Source organism: Cucurbita maxima, unplaced genomic scaffold (assembly GCF_002738345.1).
Source record: "Cucurbita maxima cultivar Rimu unplaced genomic scaffold, Cmax_1.0 Cma_Scf00016, whole genome shotgun sequence".
NCBI classification, from domain to species: Eukaryota; Viridiplantae; Streptophyta; class Magnoliopsida; order Cucurbitales; family Cucurbitaceae; genus Cucurbita; species Cucurbita maxima.
The window spans coordinates 4,371,192-4,384,165 of record NW_019272032.1 but is presented as its reverse complement, the minus strand read 5'-3'; the positions used below and the strand labels follow the sequence as shown (position 1 = coordinate 4,384,165).

At 35.5% G+C, this 12,974-nt stretch overlaps 2 protein-coding genes across 6 annotated transcripts in view; both read right to left on the bottom strand.

Moving 5' to 3' along the window:
• Nucleotides 1-93: 93 nt before the first annotated feature.
• Nucleotides 94-4,290, bottom strand: LOC111491607 (transcription initiation factor IIF subunit alpha-like). Of its 4 annotated transcripts, none has more exons than XM_023140579.1 (10): nt 4,056-4,289; nt 3,731-3,931; nt 3,388-3,546; nt 2,698-2,843; nt 2,126-2,505; nt 1,666-1,781; nt 1,276-1,419; nt 902-1,114; nt 597-797; nt 94-384 (listed from the first exon to the last, which is right to left on the bottom strand). In XM_023140579.1, the coding sequence occupies exons 2-10, from the start codon at nt 3,899-3,901 to the stop codon at nt 286-288; spliced, it is 1,629 nt and encodes a 542-aa protein (XP_022996347.1). In that variant the 5' UTR covers nt 3,902-3,931; nt 4,056-4,289; the 3' UTR covers nt 94-285. The 4 variants fall into 4 exon arrangements, 3 of the variants coding, with proteins under 3 accessions (XP_022996347.1, XP_022996348.1, XP_022996349.1); XR_002719723.1 differs by having other exon boundaries at nt 99-384; nt 1,232-1,419; nt 4,056-4,290; XM_023140580.1 differs by lacking the exon at nt 4,056-4,289 and having other exon boundaries at nt 3,388-3,627; nt 3,731-3,870.
• Nucleotides 4,291-5,427: 1,137 nt separating this feature from the next.
• LOC111491605 (sterol 3-beta-glucosyltransferase UGT80A2-like) overlaps nt 5,428-12,974 on the bottom strand; it is a 17,205-nt gene continuing 9,658 nt past the window's right edge. For both annotated transcript variants that reach the window (XM_023140576.1, XM_023140578.1), the window contains 10 exons: nt 11,975-12,145; nt 11,460-11,523; nt 9,678-9,735; nt 9,372-9,549; nt 9,029-9,159; nt 7,026-7,128; nt 6,789-6,865; nt 6,276-6,323; nt 6,026-6,175; nt 5,428-5,809 (listed from right to left, as the gene is read on the bottom strand). In XM_023140576.1, the coding sequence (XP_022996344.1) occupies nt 5,639-5,809; nt 6,026-6,175; nt 6,276-6,323; nt 6,789-6,865; nt 7,026-7,128; nt 9,029-9,159; nt 9,372-9,549; nt 9,678-9,735; nt 11,460-11,523; nt 11,975-12,145 (1,151 nt within the window). In that variant the 3' untranslated portion in view covers nt 5,428-5,638. The remainder of the gene's footprint in view (nt 5,810-6,025; nt 6,176-6,275; nt 6,324-6,788; nt 6,866-7,025; nt 7,129-9,028; nt 9,160-9,371; nt 9,550-9,677; nt 9,736-11,459; nt 11,524-11,974; nt 12,146-12,974) is intronic.

Genomic DNA, 12,974 nt, shown 5'->3' with positions numbered 1-12,974 from the left:
AGGATCACATTTATGGGCAAGTATTAACTCCAGATTAGATTTTACAACCAAAATAAAGCCAATCATTCCACCGTTAATCTCAGCACGTGACTAAGATGGGGATCGTAATTCATATATGAATCTTCATCAAACACTACCAACAATTAGTTTTACAAAAAGGACCTGTAGAATTCTTTGTTTCTTTCTCAACATATACCAATCTCTTACACAAATCTATTGTTTGCATGGATAATAGATAATAAAGCGCCACATAATCCACAAAGATGAAACATGTCCTTACTTCTTCTAGTCTTCAGGTTTTCTCAACACAACATAGCTTGGTCCTCCATTCGTCTTTTGAATCCTTGAAATTCTCCTCAGTATTTCAGCAAAAGCATTCTTGTCCTGCATAATGGGTTAACAAGGCATCACAAAATTGTTATGGTCCAAGCTTCTAAATATTATCCTTTCATGTTTTAAGCTGTCCACGTTTAACTCGCAATTGGTCAAAGAATCGAAGGATGTATCGCCTGAACTGTAACTTGTTTCACTGACAGTACTCACTCATTGAGGGAAAGAACAGTTTATGTAAAACAGGTCATGAAGACATAACGTACCTCGTGAGATCGTAGTCTTGCTTTGAATTTTGCAACAAGATCCTGTGTAGTTACAGGTGTCCTTTGTCGCAAAACAGCCCTAATTTCTTCCTCAGTAACGGGTCCAGAAGCGGATGCTGGTTCTGTTTTGACTGATGCTGCTGCACCTTTCGAGGCCGTACTTCTAGAAGTAGACATGCCTTCATCTGTCGACTTTGATTCCTGAACATCCCAAGAAATGTTTGTTCATGACAAAGAATGACTTCTTCTAATACGAAGAAAAGTACTTCCTCAGAGCTTAAACCATGGGATAGTGCGCGACATACCGTCTCTGTTTTCATTTTCTTTGGAGGTGCACTGGATGGTTTCACATCCTCGCCATTTTTTCTTTTCCCCTTCGCTGTCTTTGCAGTAGAAGAGGTTCCCTTAGCAGATCCAGAAGGAGCTGGTTTTGAGGGACTGTTGGCTGCAGCTTCTTCTTTAACTGCATCCTTCTGCTTTGAAGGCGCAACTGGAGTGCCACCACTCTCCTCTTCCGCCTAAGCAAATAAAAGTACAAAGCTGCTTAATAACATCAAAATCCAGACAGTATGAGTGCAATTCACACAGATACCATGCAAAGGACTGCTCATAGGTCCTTGTTTAAAATTTTTTATCATGCTGTTAAGTTCTGTTCACAGGAAGCACAAAAGGTTCTTACATCGTCGTCGTCGTCGTCGTCCTCCTCCTCCTCTCCATCTGAATCATTAAGGCCCCCAGAACGTCTAAGCAATTTCTTCAACTCTTTCCCAGATTTGCTGAGCCCCCCCTCTCCTTCATTTTCTTCATCCTCGTCTTCTTCATCCTGCACAGTGAGAAGAATTTACAGGAACTAAAAAGCTTAGTCATACAAACAAACTATCTGTCTCTCATACATGATATTTTCGACTTGAAAGGTTACACTATATTTTCAGGAAAAGCTTCAGACAATACAAGATGTCAACCAGAACTCCAGGTGATTTTAAAGTTCAATGAATATCAAACATTGAGAAACTCTTACTCATATGTGTCAAATGGGGGAAAAATAATAATAGTCTAAGTGCTAGACAACCTGTTTAATCTCTGGAGGTGCTGGAACTTCAGGGGCTAAATCCTCCCTTTCTTCACGATCTGGAGCAGTAGTTTCATCATCATCGGTAAAAATCTCTTCATGCTCCCAATCATCTCCTAAAAGGGTTGGACAGACAAGTTAACATAGAGGAACAATGACAGTGGCCTCAATACTCATCATGTGAATTAATAGCTGAAATCTCACTTGCATGGATACAAGAAAGTGCTTCCTTCCAAAACATATTATAAAAAAAAACATGGGAAATTTTGAATCTTCTTGGATAATAACAAAAGAATTTGCTAATCTATTGCTATCCCCAACTCTAAACCATATGCCCATATGATGGCCTCAGTAAACATCAGCTGATGGCAAGTGACGTTCTTTAGAGATGACAAAGACATTGTAAAGCACTTAACCTAAAAGAAATTTCTTTGTTTATCTTTAAAGGAAAAAGATGAACCTATCGACTCGATATCATCATCATCCAAGTCATGGTCACCTCCCCTAGGGCCTTCCTCATCATCATCATCACCACCACCCTTTTTGTTGAGTCCCAATCTGTTCTTCCTTGCTGCCTCTTCTTCTTCATCTTCTTCTCCCCTATCTGAAACATTACCTTCATTCTCATCACTAGTAGGTTTTCTGCGTCCCCTGCCAGTAGCACCAATACTATCTTTGTCGTCAAACTTCTCAACTTCACCAAATGCCGCAGGACCATTACTTGCAGCTTTCATCATCCATCTTTCATATCCATCCGCTGTCTTCTTTCGGTTCTTCATTTTCTCTTCTGCCTCCTCCAATGTAAGTTGCTTATACTGTGCCACTTTGTTGAAGTTGTACCTGTAAATTGAGGTCAATCAACCCTTTACTACCATGGATGGCTTGAAATTTTCCATCCGCACAATTGTCTAGTAGAAAATATAGAAGCCTTCGAGAATTGGTAAATTTAGAAACCATGTAGGAAGAAGACTACGACAAACAGACAAAAGACTACAGCTTGCTCACAAAAACTAGCTCAAAGATCAACCATACCAAGAACCTGCAGGAATGGCAGTAAATTCCTTTCCTTGCAATACAAGCAAGTAATATGTTGCTGATTGTGAACCCTCGAGATGGCCTTGGAATTGAGATTGGCCAGTTTCATCTTCCAAGAGCCAGGGTCTATTCTTGTACTTTTCCTGTGTAAATGGAATCCTAATTAATCAGGGTCAAATAGGACAAGACTGCAAATAAGATTGAAGTACATTATTTATCAAAAAAAAAAAAAAATTAAAAAGCAATAGGACACAGAACAACTAACCTAAAGTCAGAGATAAGAAAAAATAAATACAAGAAATAAACAAAATGGATCTCCAAGGTCAAAGCTGAATTATGATTAACACAATGTAATAAATTAATATTGAAAAACAAAATATATATAATTACATGGTCCAACATATATGCAAGTCGTATAAAAATAGAAAAGTGCAAGCTAATAAAAAGAGCAAACATTTCACAACTTTACTGTGGCAGAAGAACCATGTTCTTAAGAGACCCTTTATCCATGTTACAGAATGTGTGTTCCCGTTTCATTTACTTGAAAGATAGCATCAATTTCTTTTTCCTTATGTTCTCCCAACAGTTATAATTTCTTAAAGAAAAATAGGTCTCCTGTATCATAGCTTACGAAAAATTATCCAAGTACAAACTTAAAAGGAAGCAAAATAGGAATTAAGTCAGTACCCGCAGGGCATCAGTAAGCTGGCGTCCTTGTAGACCTTCCTTGTAAAGAGACCATTTATTCTCGGCATTTCTTTTCTTCGAAAAGTTTGGCAGCCCACTCATGAACCGACCAATGAAGTAGTTCTTGTCGCTACTTGAACTCGCTCGAACATTGTATTCCTAAAATATAATTCATCATGCACTCTCAGAAAGAGAAGGCAAGAGAATACTCAATCCACGCTATTATGAAAATTCTTAAATCTGTCATAAATGAAAGAAAAAAGAAAAATCCTAATCACATGAGTACAAATTCAACACATTCAAATCATCATGCTCCTTAGGAAAGACGAGGTAAAGAACGAACTCTTATTAAGCGAGTAACAGTAGCACCACAGTCGTAACATTTGCCCTTATTCTCAGCCATAGTTTTGCCACAGCTCAAGCACAACGTCATGTGCTTGCAATTGCTCCCATACAACTCCGTCGTGGATCCGCATCCACTGCACGACGGCTTCAGCAGCAAATCCAATGACATTGCCCCACCCCCTAATTCAGCAACAAAAGTCTACGGAACCCCAAAATAAAAGCAAAGCGCAAAGGAACCCCAATAAGAAATCTAGGGTTTTTCCAAATAACAGCCAAAACCCTCTCAGTATCAAGAACCCAAAAGGACGGAAAGCTTCTCTTACCGTAAATTTGCAGAAGCAGGGTCAATTGGTGCAAATTTCTCCTCAATCTACAGTAATTAAGCGATCTAACAAAGCGACAAAGGTTACAGACAGAGAAACTTGAGAGAGAACGAAAAGAACACAGAGGAGAAGATTAAGCGAGCGACGAAAATTTTGAGAAAATCGCAGTCGAAACTGTAACGGTCAAAGAATACTTTGATCTGGAGTCTGACCGTACACCGTTTCTGGCCCTGAACGAAATCAAATATATACTTCCGTAATTATTTAATATTATATAATTTTCTTTTCTTTTCTTTTTTCAAACTTTATATTATACAATATTCTGGTATTAGATTATTCAAAAGTATGAGTAAAATTATTTTATTTTATTAGACCTAATATTTCTATTTTACCTTTTTTAAAATTAATTTCTATGAAGAAAATTATAAAATCACCCCTAAAACATATAACAATGCATATTCTTTTATTTTCTTAAATTAATTCGATGCCAATTTTTAATACTAGAAAAATTAAATTAGGATAACTAAATAATTATAAATGTAACAATAATTTTTGTGAATAATTTCCATATTTAAAAGCTAATTAAAATAATCTCAATAATTATGTAGTGGTTTTTGCAACTTTCTATTAAAAGTTTTAATTTAGTCATTCTAAGTTTTTAATATTTTTAAAATTTTCAATATTATTAATAATACCTATGAGAGCCATGAATAATAATTATCCAAATTAAAGGTTTAAAATCCATTATGTTTTCAACAATTTAACTTTGTTTAGACAGTCAGTTTAGACAGTCTAAAATTGTTTGGGATACTAATGTTAAAATTGTTTGGGATACCAATGAAAACATTGTATCGCCAAACAATCCATCTAGAAAAGAAAACGTTCATATAATACAAGTTTAAATGCGTGAAATAACATAAACGTGAAAGTTATGCTTACTTAAAATTCAATACACGTTCAATAAACAATCACAATCACTTGGCTTGTACGTCATTGCAAAATTTTTGTTTTTGAAAAATGTTGTTCTAATGATGGAGTCCGAGATATGCAATCACATAGAACATGACTTTTGCTAACATGACTATAATAGATCTATAATTTGATATCGTGTACACCAAAGTCTCTAAGCATGACTCACTTTCATTCAGGCAAATCTTAATAATAAAACCAAAAAAAGTCTATTTCAATATTTCATAACTTTTATGAGCCGATGGAGTCGGTTTCTTTTTTTTTTTTTTTTTTTTCCTTTTTTATTTGTTGTTAATTCATATTAAACTTCTATAAAGAAATCACCTATCAAACAACCTGCACATATCTATTTTACAATCAAATCAACAGAGCTCAAAAAATATACATTTGAATGTCATGAAGGGATGAAAAAAACTAGACGTGATTTGCATGAGAAAAGTACTGATAACAACAAATAGAAAGGTGTAAAACATAGATAGAGATTATCAACATTCTAAACATTTACCTCAAAGAAAAACATCAGCGCACAGGACATTTGCCCATGTTTCACAGCAGGGACATGCCATTATCTGTTATTAGTAAAACGAATCGAGGATACCTTCCACAGCACGGAATCAAGAACAACCAAAACATCTGCGTATAGAGAAAACGGTCGAGTCCTCCAGCTCTGCTTCAGGTTCAGTCTTTCTTCCACTACGATAATGCTTGAAGAAGACTTTCACAGCTCCTTCTACTCCATCCTCATTCTCCATGGCCTTGGCAAGCTCCACAGCAGAATACTTGACCTGGAATAGGATACACACGTTCATAACCGCCTATTCTTTTTTCTCTAGCCAACTCTAACATCACAACCAGCTCCTTCACTAATACTAGTATATGCCTTATATCCTAATTAAGCATAGCAGGCTCCTGTCTTTAATTTTGGAGGACCAAATACTTGATGAAATGGTGCATTTTTTTCCCAATAATTTCTACACACGTTCAACTTGCAAAAAAATTACCTTTGGATCTAGCATGAAATTTATGGCATTAACCAACTTGTTAAGTGAGAACTCTTCAACTGGGATGGGTGCAGGACCAACTCCTCTAGCATGTACCCGTTCACCCCAAAATGGTTGATCTCCAAAGAAAGGAATAATCGCCGTTGGACACTAGAATGAACAGAGAAAGAGAGAAAGAGCAGGATGAGAGTTCGCAATAATCAATCACATGGTACTAAACAAGACAAGTTTTACAAAGTGAAGCTATTACAGCAGCTTTTAGTCCAGCAGCTGTTGTTCCAGCACCTCCATGATGCACCTGTAAACAAGACACAATGTTGGGGAAACCCTTTCAGATGCAGGAAACAGATAAAGAAACCAGAAAAAAAAACATAGTCAACATGGCAATAGTCATAGCATAGGGCATCCAGCCTTTAGTTAGAGAAATTTGGTTAATTTGCTTGAATGACCATTCACGATGGAAAATAATGAAAAACTGCAGAAGTATTTGCGAACCTTTGCTACTTGAAATCAAGGTCAAAAGTCAGTTTCAAGTTACTATTTAAGTAGAAGATTCTAAGTCATAGTTTTAAATACAAAAGAGAAAAGAAACGGGAAAGAAGATATATAGAAAGAAGCAGAATTTATTTGTTTTCTCGGCTTCCTTTAGGTGAAGGAGATGTATCCTTAACCCTTACATTGAATAGACCTCTTATTTGTACAGAGATACATTAATGTTCTGATATAAAAGAAACAAGTATATGAACTCACTATGAATACTCACCACAGCCTTGCACCGTAAGAATAGCCAATCATGAGGGCAATTGTCTAATAAATATACGAAGTTCTTCGGTTCTGTCACTGGAGAGAAATAAAATTTAAGCTGAAAAATATATATCTCCTAGAAACTATATTTCCAGGCAACAAAATTTCAGGGAGCGGATGGGAGTGAAAAGATAGGACCAATTACAATCATATTGATGTCACTAGAACATACTGAGATAGAAATTCAAAAACTTACAATTTCCAAGACCACCCCAGCCTTTGTTGATGATGCCTCTCTGCCCAGTAATTTCCAGCGCCTCTACAATTATTTTGGTCATCTTTTCAGGCTCTTGGACAGGCTGAAAAACAATAAAAACTAGTTTAAGATTGTGAGAAGACCATTTACCTAGAAGGCTGTTTCTTAGAAATAACGAAGCTTTCAAATGGAAGAATGAGTGGCCAACGAAATTAAGAGAAGGCATGGGATCTAACTCCATTAATTACCAACAAATGAGAGACTACATTTTTAGATAAGTTTCAATTTTACCCTTCTACATTTGTTTAGTTAGGGATATTTTAGTGATTTGACTATGGCGACTGAACAAATTTTGCTTCATATCATTATTTACTTATTTTAGACATAGAAGCAATAACAATAGGTATCATTATTTGATTTAGGAGTTGTAGGACAATTAGAAACCAAAATCCTAGTACGAGAGGGGAGTAGGCCAAAGGCTATAAATAGCCCCATTGAACTTGTATTTTTCAAAATTTTGATGATTAATAAAAATAGCCCAATTAAACTAGTATTTTTCAGGTTTATATGATTTATAAGTAGTGTGTTACACCTCTTTTTAGAGCCATGAGCCTCACCAATTTTTGCAATTCTTGTCTTGCAGGCCCAAAACATTTCAGTAACAGTGAAAATGATCAGATCAACTTATTAGTTGAGTGTTTGAATCTTTAGAAAGGAACATGTTTTCTTACTTTCCATCATTGATTATTAAAGGCAGTCTGAATCCAACCTTCCCTCAGGGCTGATTCTCAAATTGATTGAGGGTTTAAGTGTTTGTGAGTAAAGAGATGACATTATTAAAGGATTCCGAACTACAATTCATTAGGATTTTCACATAGGGATAGGTCGGGGAAAGGAAAAGAAAGTAGGCTAAATGATGGCGCAACATGCTTTTTTATAAAAAGGACAACTTATGAATAGAAAGTACACACAAGTAATACAAAATTCCAAGCCAAAAAGAGTAAAAAGTGTACATAAAAAACAAAATCCAAACAAAAAAAAAAAATGCAGTTACTCCAATTCAAAAGTGAGATATAAATATGGTGCAATATGTGCAAGCTAGGAGTTCGAGTTTTTCTTAATTCTACTAGTAGGGTGTTGCATTATGTGCAAGGGTGCCAGCGAAGGTGTCAAGTACTTGTTCCTTCATTGCCCCTTCTTATAATTGATGGTGAAGTCTTTTCAATGACACTAACACTAATTGGATCGTTCATGATAATCGAGAAGAGTTTTTCAAATCAAATTTTTTGGTTACCATTCTTTTCTTGAGAAAACTGAACTTCTGTACACAGTAATCACTGCCTTTCTTATTGTACTATGGAACATTTGGTAAGGAATAAAAGCATCTTCCAAGAAGAGGGCACACCAGATGAATAAATGATTTGCAATCTTCACCATGATTTTTACCAAATTGGCCGGGACATCACATGGAAGGATATATATTTCTTTTTTAAGAGATGAAATTTTGTTTGAAAAAATGAAAAGAGAATAATGTTTAAAAGATACAAAAATTCACACAGGAATGAAAAGAAACAACGAGGGATTACAGAGAAGAATGAAATATCAATCAAAATACTGTTAAATCCTCTACAATAAAGAGCCTAAAATAATTGTTCAATCAAAACATCAAATAATGGCTAAGAACGTTGGACTCCAAGTAAAAGAGAATGATGGAGGAAAAAAGGGATGTGACAAATGATTACAAACATTTCTGCGTGTTAGATCTAAAGAGACTAATAGAGGAAGAGTTCGGACGATTAGAAGGATATCTATTTGAAGTTTTGTAGAATTGATTCTTAATGGAAGTTTCATTCCACAGCCAAAAAAAATGTAATAAAAATCTACAACCTCTTACCCACCCCCCAGTTGTCCCATTAAAAGGAGAAGCCTTCGATGCAGAGAAAGGAGAGACTTTAAAAAGCTAAAATATCAAAATAAATGGAGGGAATATATGAGGCACTCACAAGGCTACCAAAACCGATATAAATGGGCTTGTCACCAGCCTTAAGCCAATTTACAAGCGACTCAGGAGGTTCATAATTTGATGCAAGATCAAGGAAGCAAAATCCGACCACATCCACCTTAGGTCCCCAATCTGAAAGAAACCCAAGTTTTAAAGCTAGAATCATAAGATTCTATGTGCTTGATGATCAGGAATGACACATTCTATATTCTTTTGAAAATGGAAAATTCCAGATCTTGCAAGCATGCTGCCATATTACTATAAAAACAACACGGTAATTTCTAAAAGATTAACTTGTTAATATTGCTTTATAGTAGAAACAGCTCAACAATTCAAGAACGAACCTTTTGGTTTAGGAACAAGATGTGGGCTCCATATATATCCATGTGGCACATTGGATTCAGAGGCATGTGAACCACTTAAATAAGTGACTGGACGTAGCTTCAGCTTTTTCTTTCTAAGATCATTAATCATGTCCCGTATACCAAGCCAAATTAAGGAATCCACAATTTGATATGAGAGCTGAAAATTACAAAAGGTCAAAACTCAAATTAAATTTGGTTAAAATGTGATGAAGGTTAAAGAAAAAAAGTTGATATGATGTGTGTGCACATGCGTGTTAGGCAAAAGGCAATGCATAATTGAATTACCCGATAGCCAGCTTGTTGCTTGACACGTGATAAAGGATGTGGAAATTCACTTGTTGGCCTGGCAAGAGGAGGAAATAATGAATTGTAACACCTAGAATTTTAAGAAAATCAAAAATAAAAAACAAAAAAAAAAAAAAAGAAAAAGAAAGAAGGAAAGCAGAATGGCACGCACACAAGTTGGAGAAGATGACCGTACAGCCAACGATTAATTTCTCAGCCTTCTCTTTAACGAATTTTATGCTAGCAATTTTCATCAGGTTTATTGTTTTGACATAATTTAGGGCATATTAAGGAATTTTGGAGAAATTTGGAATAACATCAGGTTTATTGTTTGTGTCATAGAGTGCTAGTTATGATTTCCATAGGCTATGAGTTGCTATTTTGCGTATTTTTGTCCTAGCACCTAGTTGTGAGTTTCATAGCCTCCTTGGTTGACTAGGGACCTTGTAGGGATGGATAGGGTGAACTAACCAACAAAGATTAGAGTCTACCTGTTACACATGGCTTAGTTGTCAGCCATAGAGCATTTCAGCAGTCATAAAGGGTATACTACTAAAGTACTTACAGTGGTGCCTAATGGGGAGAGTCATGGCCTTTTTACTATTCTAGCTTGAGCGGCGTAATGACAGGTAGTTTTACTGTCTTTGCCTGAAAATGCAAAGTAACAGGTAATTATTGTTCATAAGACAGGTAGTTTTACTATTCTAACCTGATGAGGGTACATGAGCAGGAAGTTTACTGTCCCAGCCTAGAAAGGGCATAGTGACGGGTAGTTTTATTGTTCTAACCCGATAAGGTACATGAGTAGGTAGTTTATTGTTCCAGTTTGGAAAGGGCATAGTGACAGGTAGTTTACTGATCTTAGGAATAAGTAGATGTTGTCTAGCACCACTAGGGAGAATCCACTAATTAGAACTCAGTAGGCAGATATGTATGAGTACGATCACCGTTTAGAGCAAAAAGGGCCTCACTAGACTTGTGAGTATTACCTTAGGGTCCTTCCATGGGCCACAGTGACTCGAGGCGCACTTTACGCAAGACTAATGAAGGACCTAGACATTTATGAAACCTAGAGCCAAGAGAAAACATAAAACCCTTGGAATGTGAACCTAAGAGGGATTGAATACTCCTTAAAGGAGGTATGTGGAAGGTTAGTTACACAGTGACCTATAAAGTTTGGTACAAACATTAAGCCACACTTTAGCTATCGCTAGGAACAGTTATGAACACATAACCTAAGTTTTCATATATTCCATTAAGTCCAACAAGAGCCTAAAAGTAGAGATTGCTTACTAAGTATTTTTATACTCATTCCTTGTTATAATATTTTTTTCAAATGGAGTGTAGACCACTGTTGATGGTGGGAGCGTGTGGAGCTGTGCAACTGCAGGGATACCCCTTAGATTGAGTTGTCTTCCTTCTTATCATTCTATTATTATTTTAAATGCTATTGCTAGAAACTTATGTATTTTTTGTAAACTGTTTTGATTTGACTCCGCGGATATTACCTTTAAACTACTTTTATGTTGGTTTTGCACGCATATTTAAATTTAAATTCCTTGTGTCTCCCGTTTTAAAAAAGAAAATTTTACCGCCCTTTTTACCCTTGAGTGTACGTCACGACCTGTGATTCGTGGTAGGTCATTACATGAATAGTTTGAACTGTCTTACAAAAACATATAGCACAAATACAGGTATTCACACAATATAACTCAATAATAGTATCTTCAGACTGTCAAAACAAAAGAAGAAGAAGAAGAGCATTGTCTAGGGCAAACTTACGTCCACGGCATTGTGAAAAATATGTGAATTGGAATTTTAAGTGCCTCTGCCACATGAGTATGTCCTACAGAAGCATTGAAGAAGTTATTGTAAACAGTTTCTTCACCAAAACAACAAATTAGATAGTCACGTGAGAATAAAAAGAGGAAAAAGGAAAATTGTGCCGGCATCTTGCAACCTCATTCCCAAATTCCTCTGCCCAGGATGACAGAGAAGTAAAGTGAACAAATATACATTCCACAAATATAAAGCTAAAGGATAGTAGCATAACAAATCCGAGAGGAAGTTTTATCTCGGGGGTGAATACTACACTCTTATACTCTTTCCTTTTTACTTCTCTTCCTTCTGTCTAGGAACTGCAATGTCATGAATATAAGAACCTAGATAGTGGACATCATCAGAGCCCAGATATTAGAACATTACCCTGGATATTCAAGGCCGGACTAATAATGTAACCTTGATCTTTGTTTGTTCCTTTTAAAGGGAAAAAAATATTGTTAGTACCAAGGTCTTACCGTAAGCTGGTGGGTTGGCAATGATCGCTTCTGCAACAAATGAAATACCAGTTTCAGGATCAGGTTCTTTGCAAGCTGGAAGAAGCGAATAAATGATTTCCTTCATTTGATTCCTTTGAACAGGTATTTCAGAAGGCCCCGAGGGCAAGAAGCCTTTGTTTTTTACCATGTCTGTATTTTAAAAGGGTAATATATCGGTCACAGAACAATAAATGAAAACCATCGTCTTAATTCTCTAATAGAAGTAAATAAGTAAATCACATAAATATTCAATCATTTGAAAGATTGTTGGCAAAATATTTGTCATTATAATATACCGACACTAAGAAGCAAAGGCAACTCCTGACAGTAAAAGCAACACTTAACTTCAAAAAGACCGTATACAAATAAAGAATTGTTAATAGACAACCCAAAGGCTCCTACGATTCATAACTCTAATGATGAATCAAATATGAACCGTGAAGAAAAAAATTGAAATGAAAAAAATAATTTTTTTTAAAAAACATAGAATTACAAAGAGACCCTTAAGGAATATACATCTCCAGCAATTAAAAATAAAATAGGTGCGCTTTCCTTGAGAAATACTAAAGGAAAAAAAACAAAGATATAACAAAAACGATTTTTTAACAAAAAATATAGTTCTATATTCAATATAAATGAAATTTCCCTGATAAAATTGTTACAAATCATAACTTCCCAAGCGCAGAGATTCACATTCTCTAGACGTCAACACCTCCTCCCAGATATCATATTAACCCAAATACAGTACAAATAGAATCAGATTCTCTCTTCATTCATTTTTCTTTTTCCTCTTTTTCATATTTGATTTCTTCATCCCACCTTTTCATGACTTCAAAGCATAAATACACATCCCCACACTTGGGTAATTATGGTAAGAAATAAAACATTAATTGTTACCAACTCAGTCATAGTTGAGAATGAAATTTCATGTCTACTCTTTTTTTTTTTTTTTTTTTTTTTTTTTTTTTTTTTTTTTTTT

Excerpts from the sequence above, each read along its gene's own strand:
- LOC111491607 (XM_023140579.1), bottom strand. The coding sequence starts at position 3,901 with ATGTCATTGGATTTGCTGCTGAAGCCGTCGTGCAGTGGATGCGGATCC. Across the intron at positions 2,844-3,387 it reads AGCTTACTGATGCCCTGCGG|GAAAAGTACAAGAATAGACC; the intron begins GTACTGACTTAA and ends CCATTTACACAG. Across the intron at positions 1,420-1,665 it reads CACCTCCAGAGATTAAACAG|GATGAAGAAGACGAGGATGA; the intron begins GTTGTCTAGCAC and ends CTCACTGTGCAG.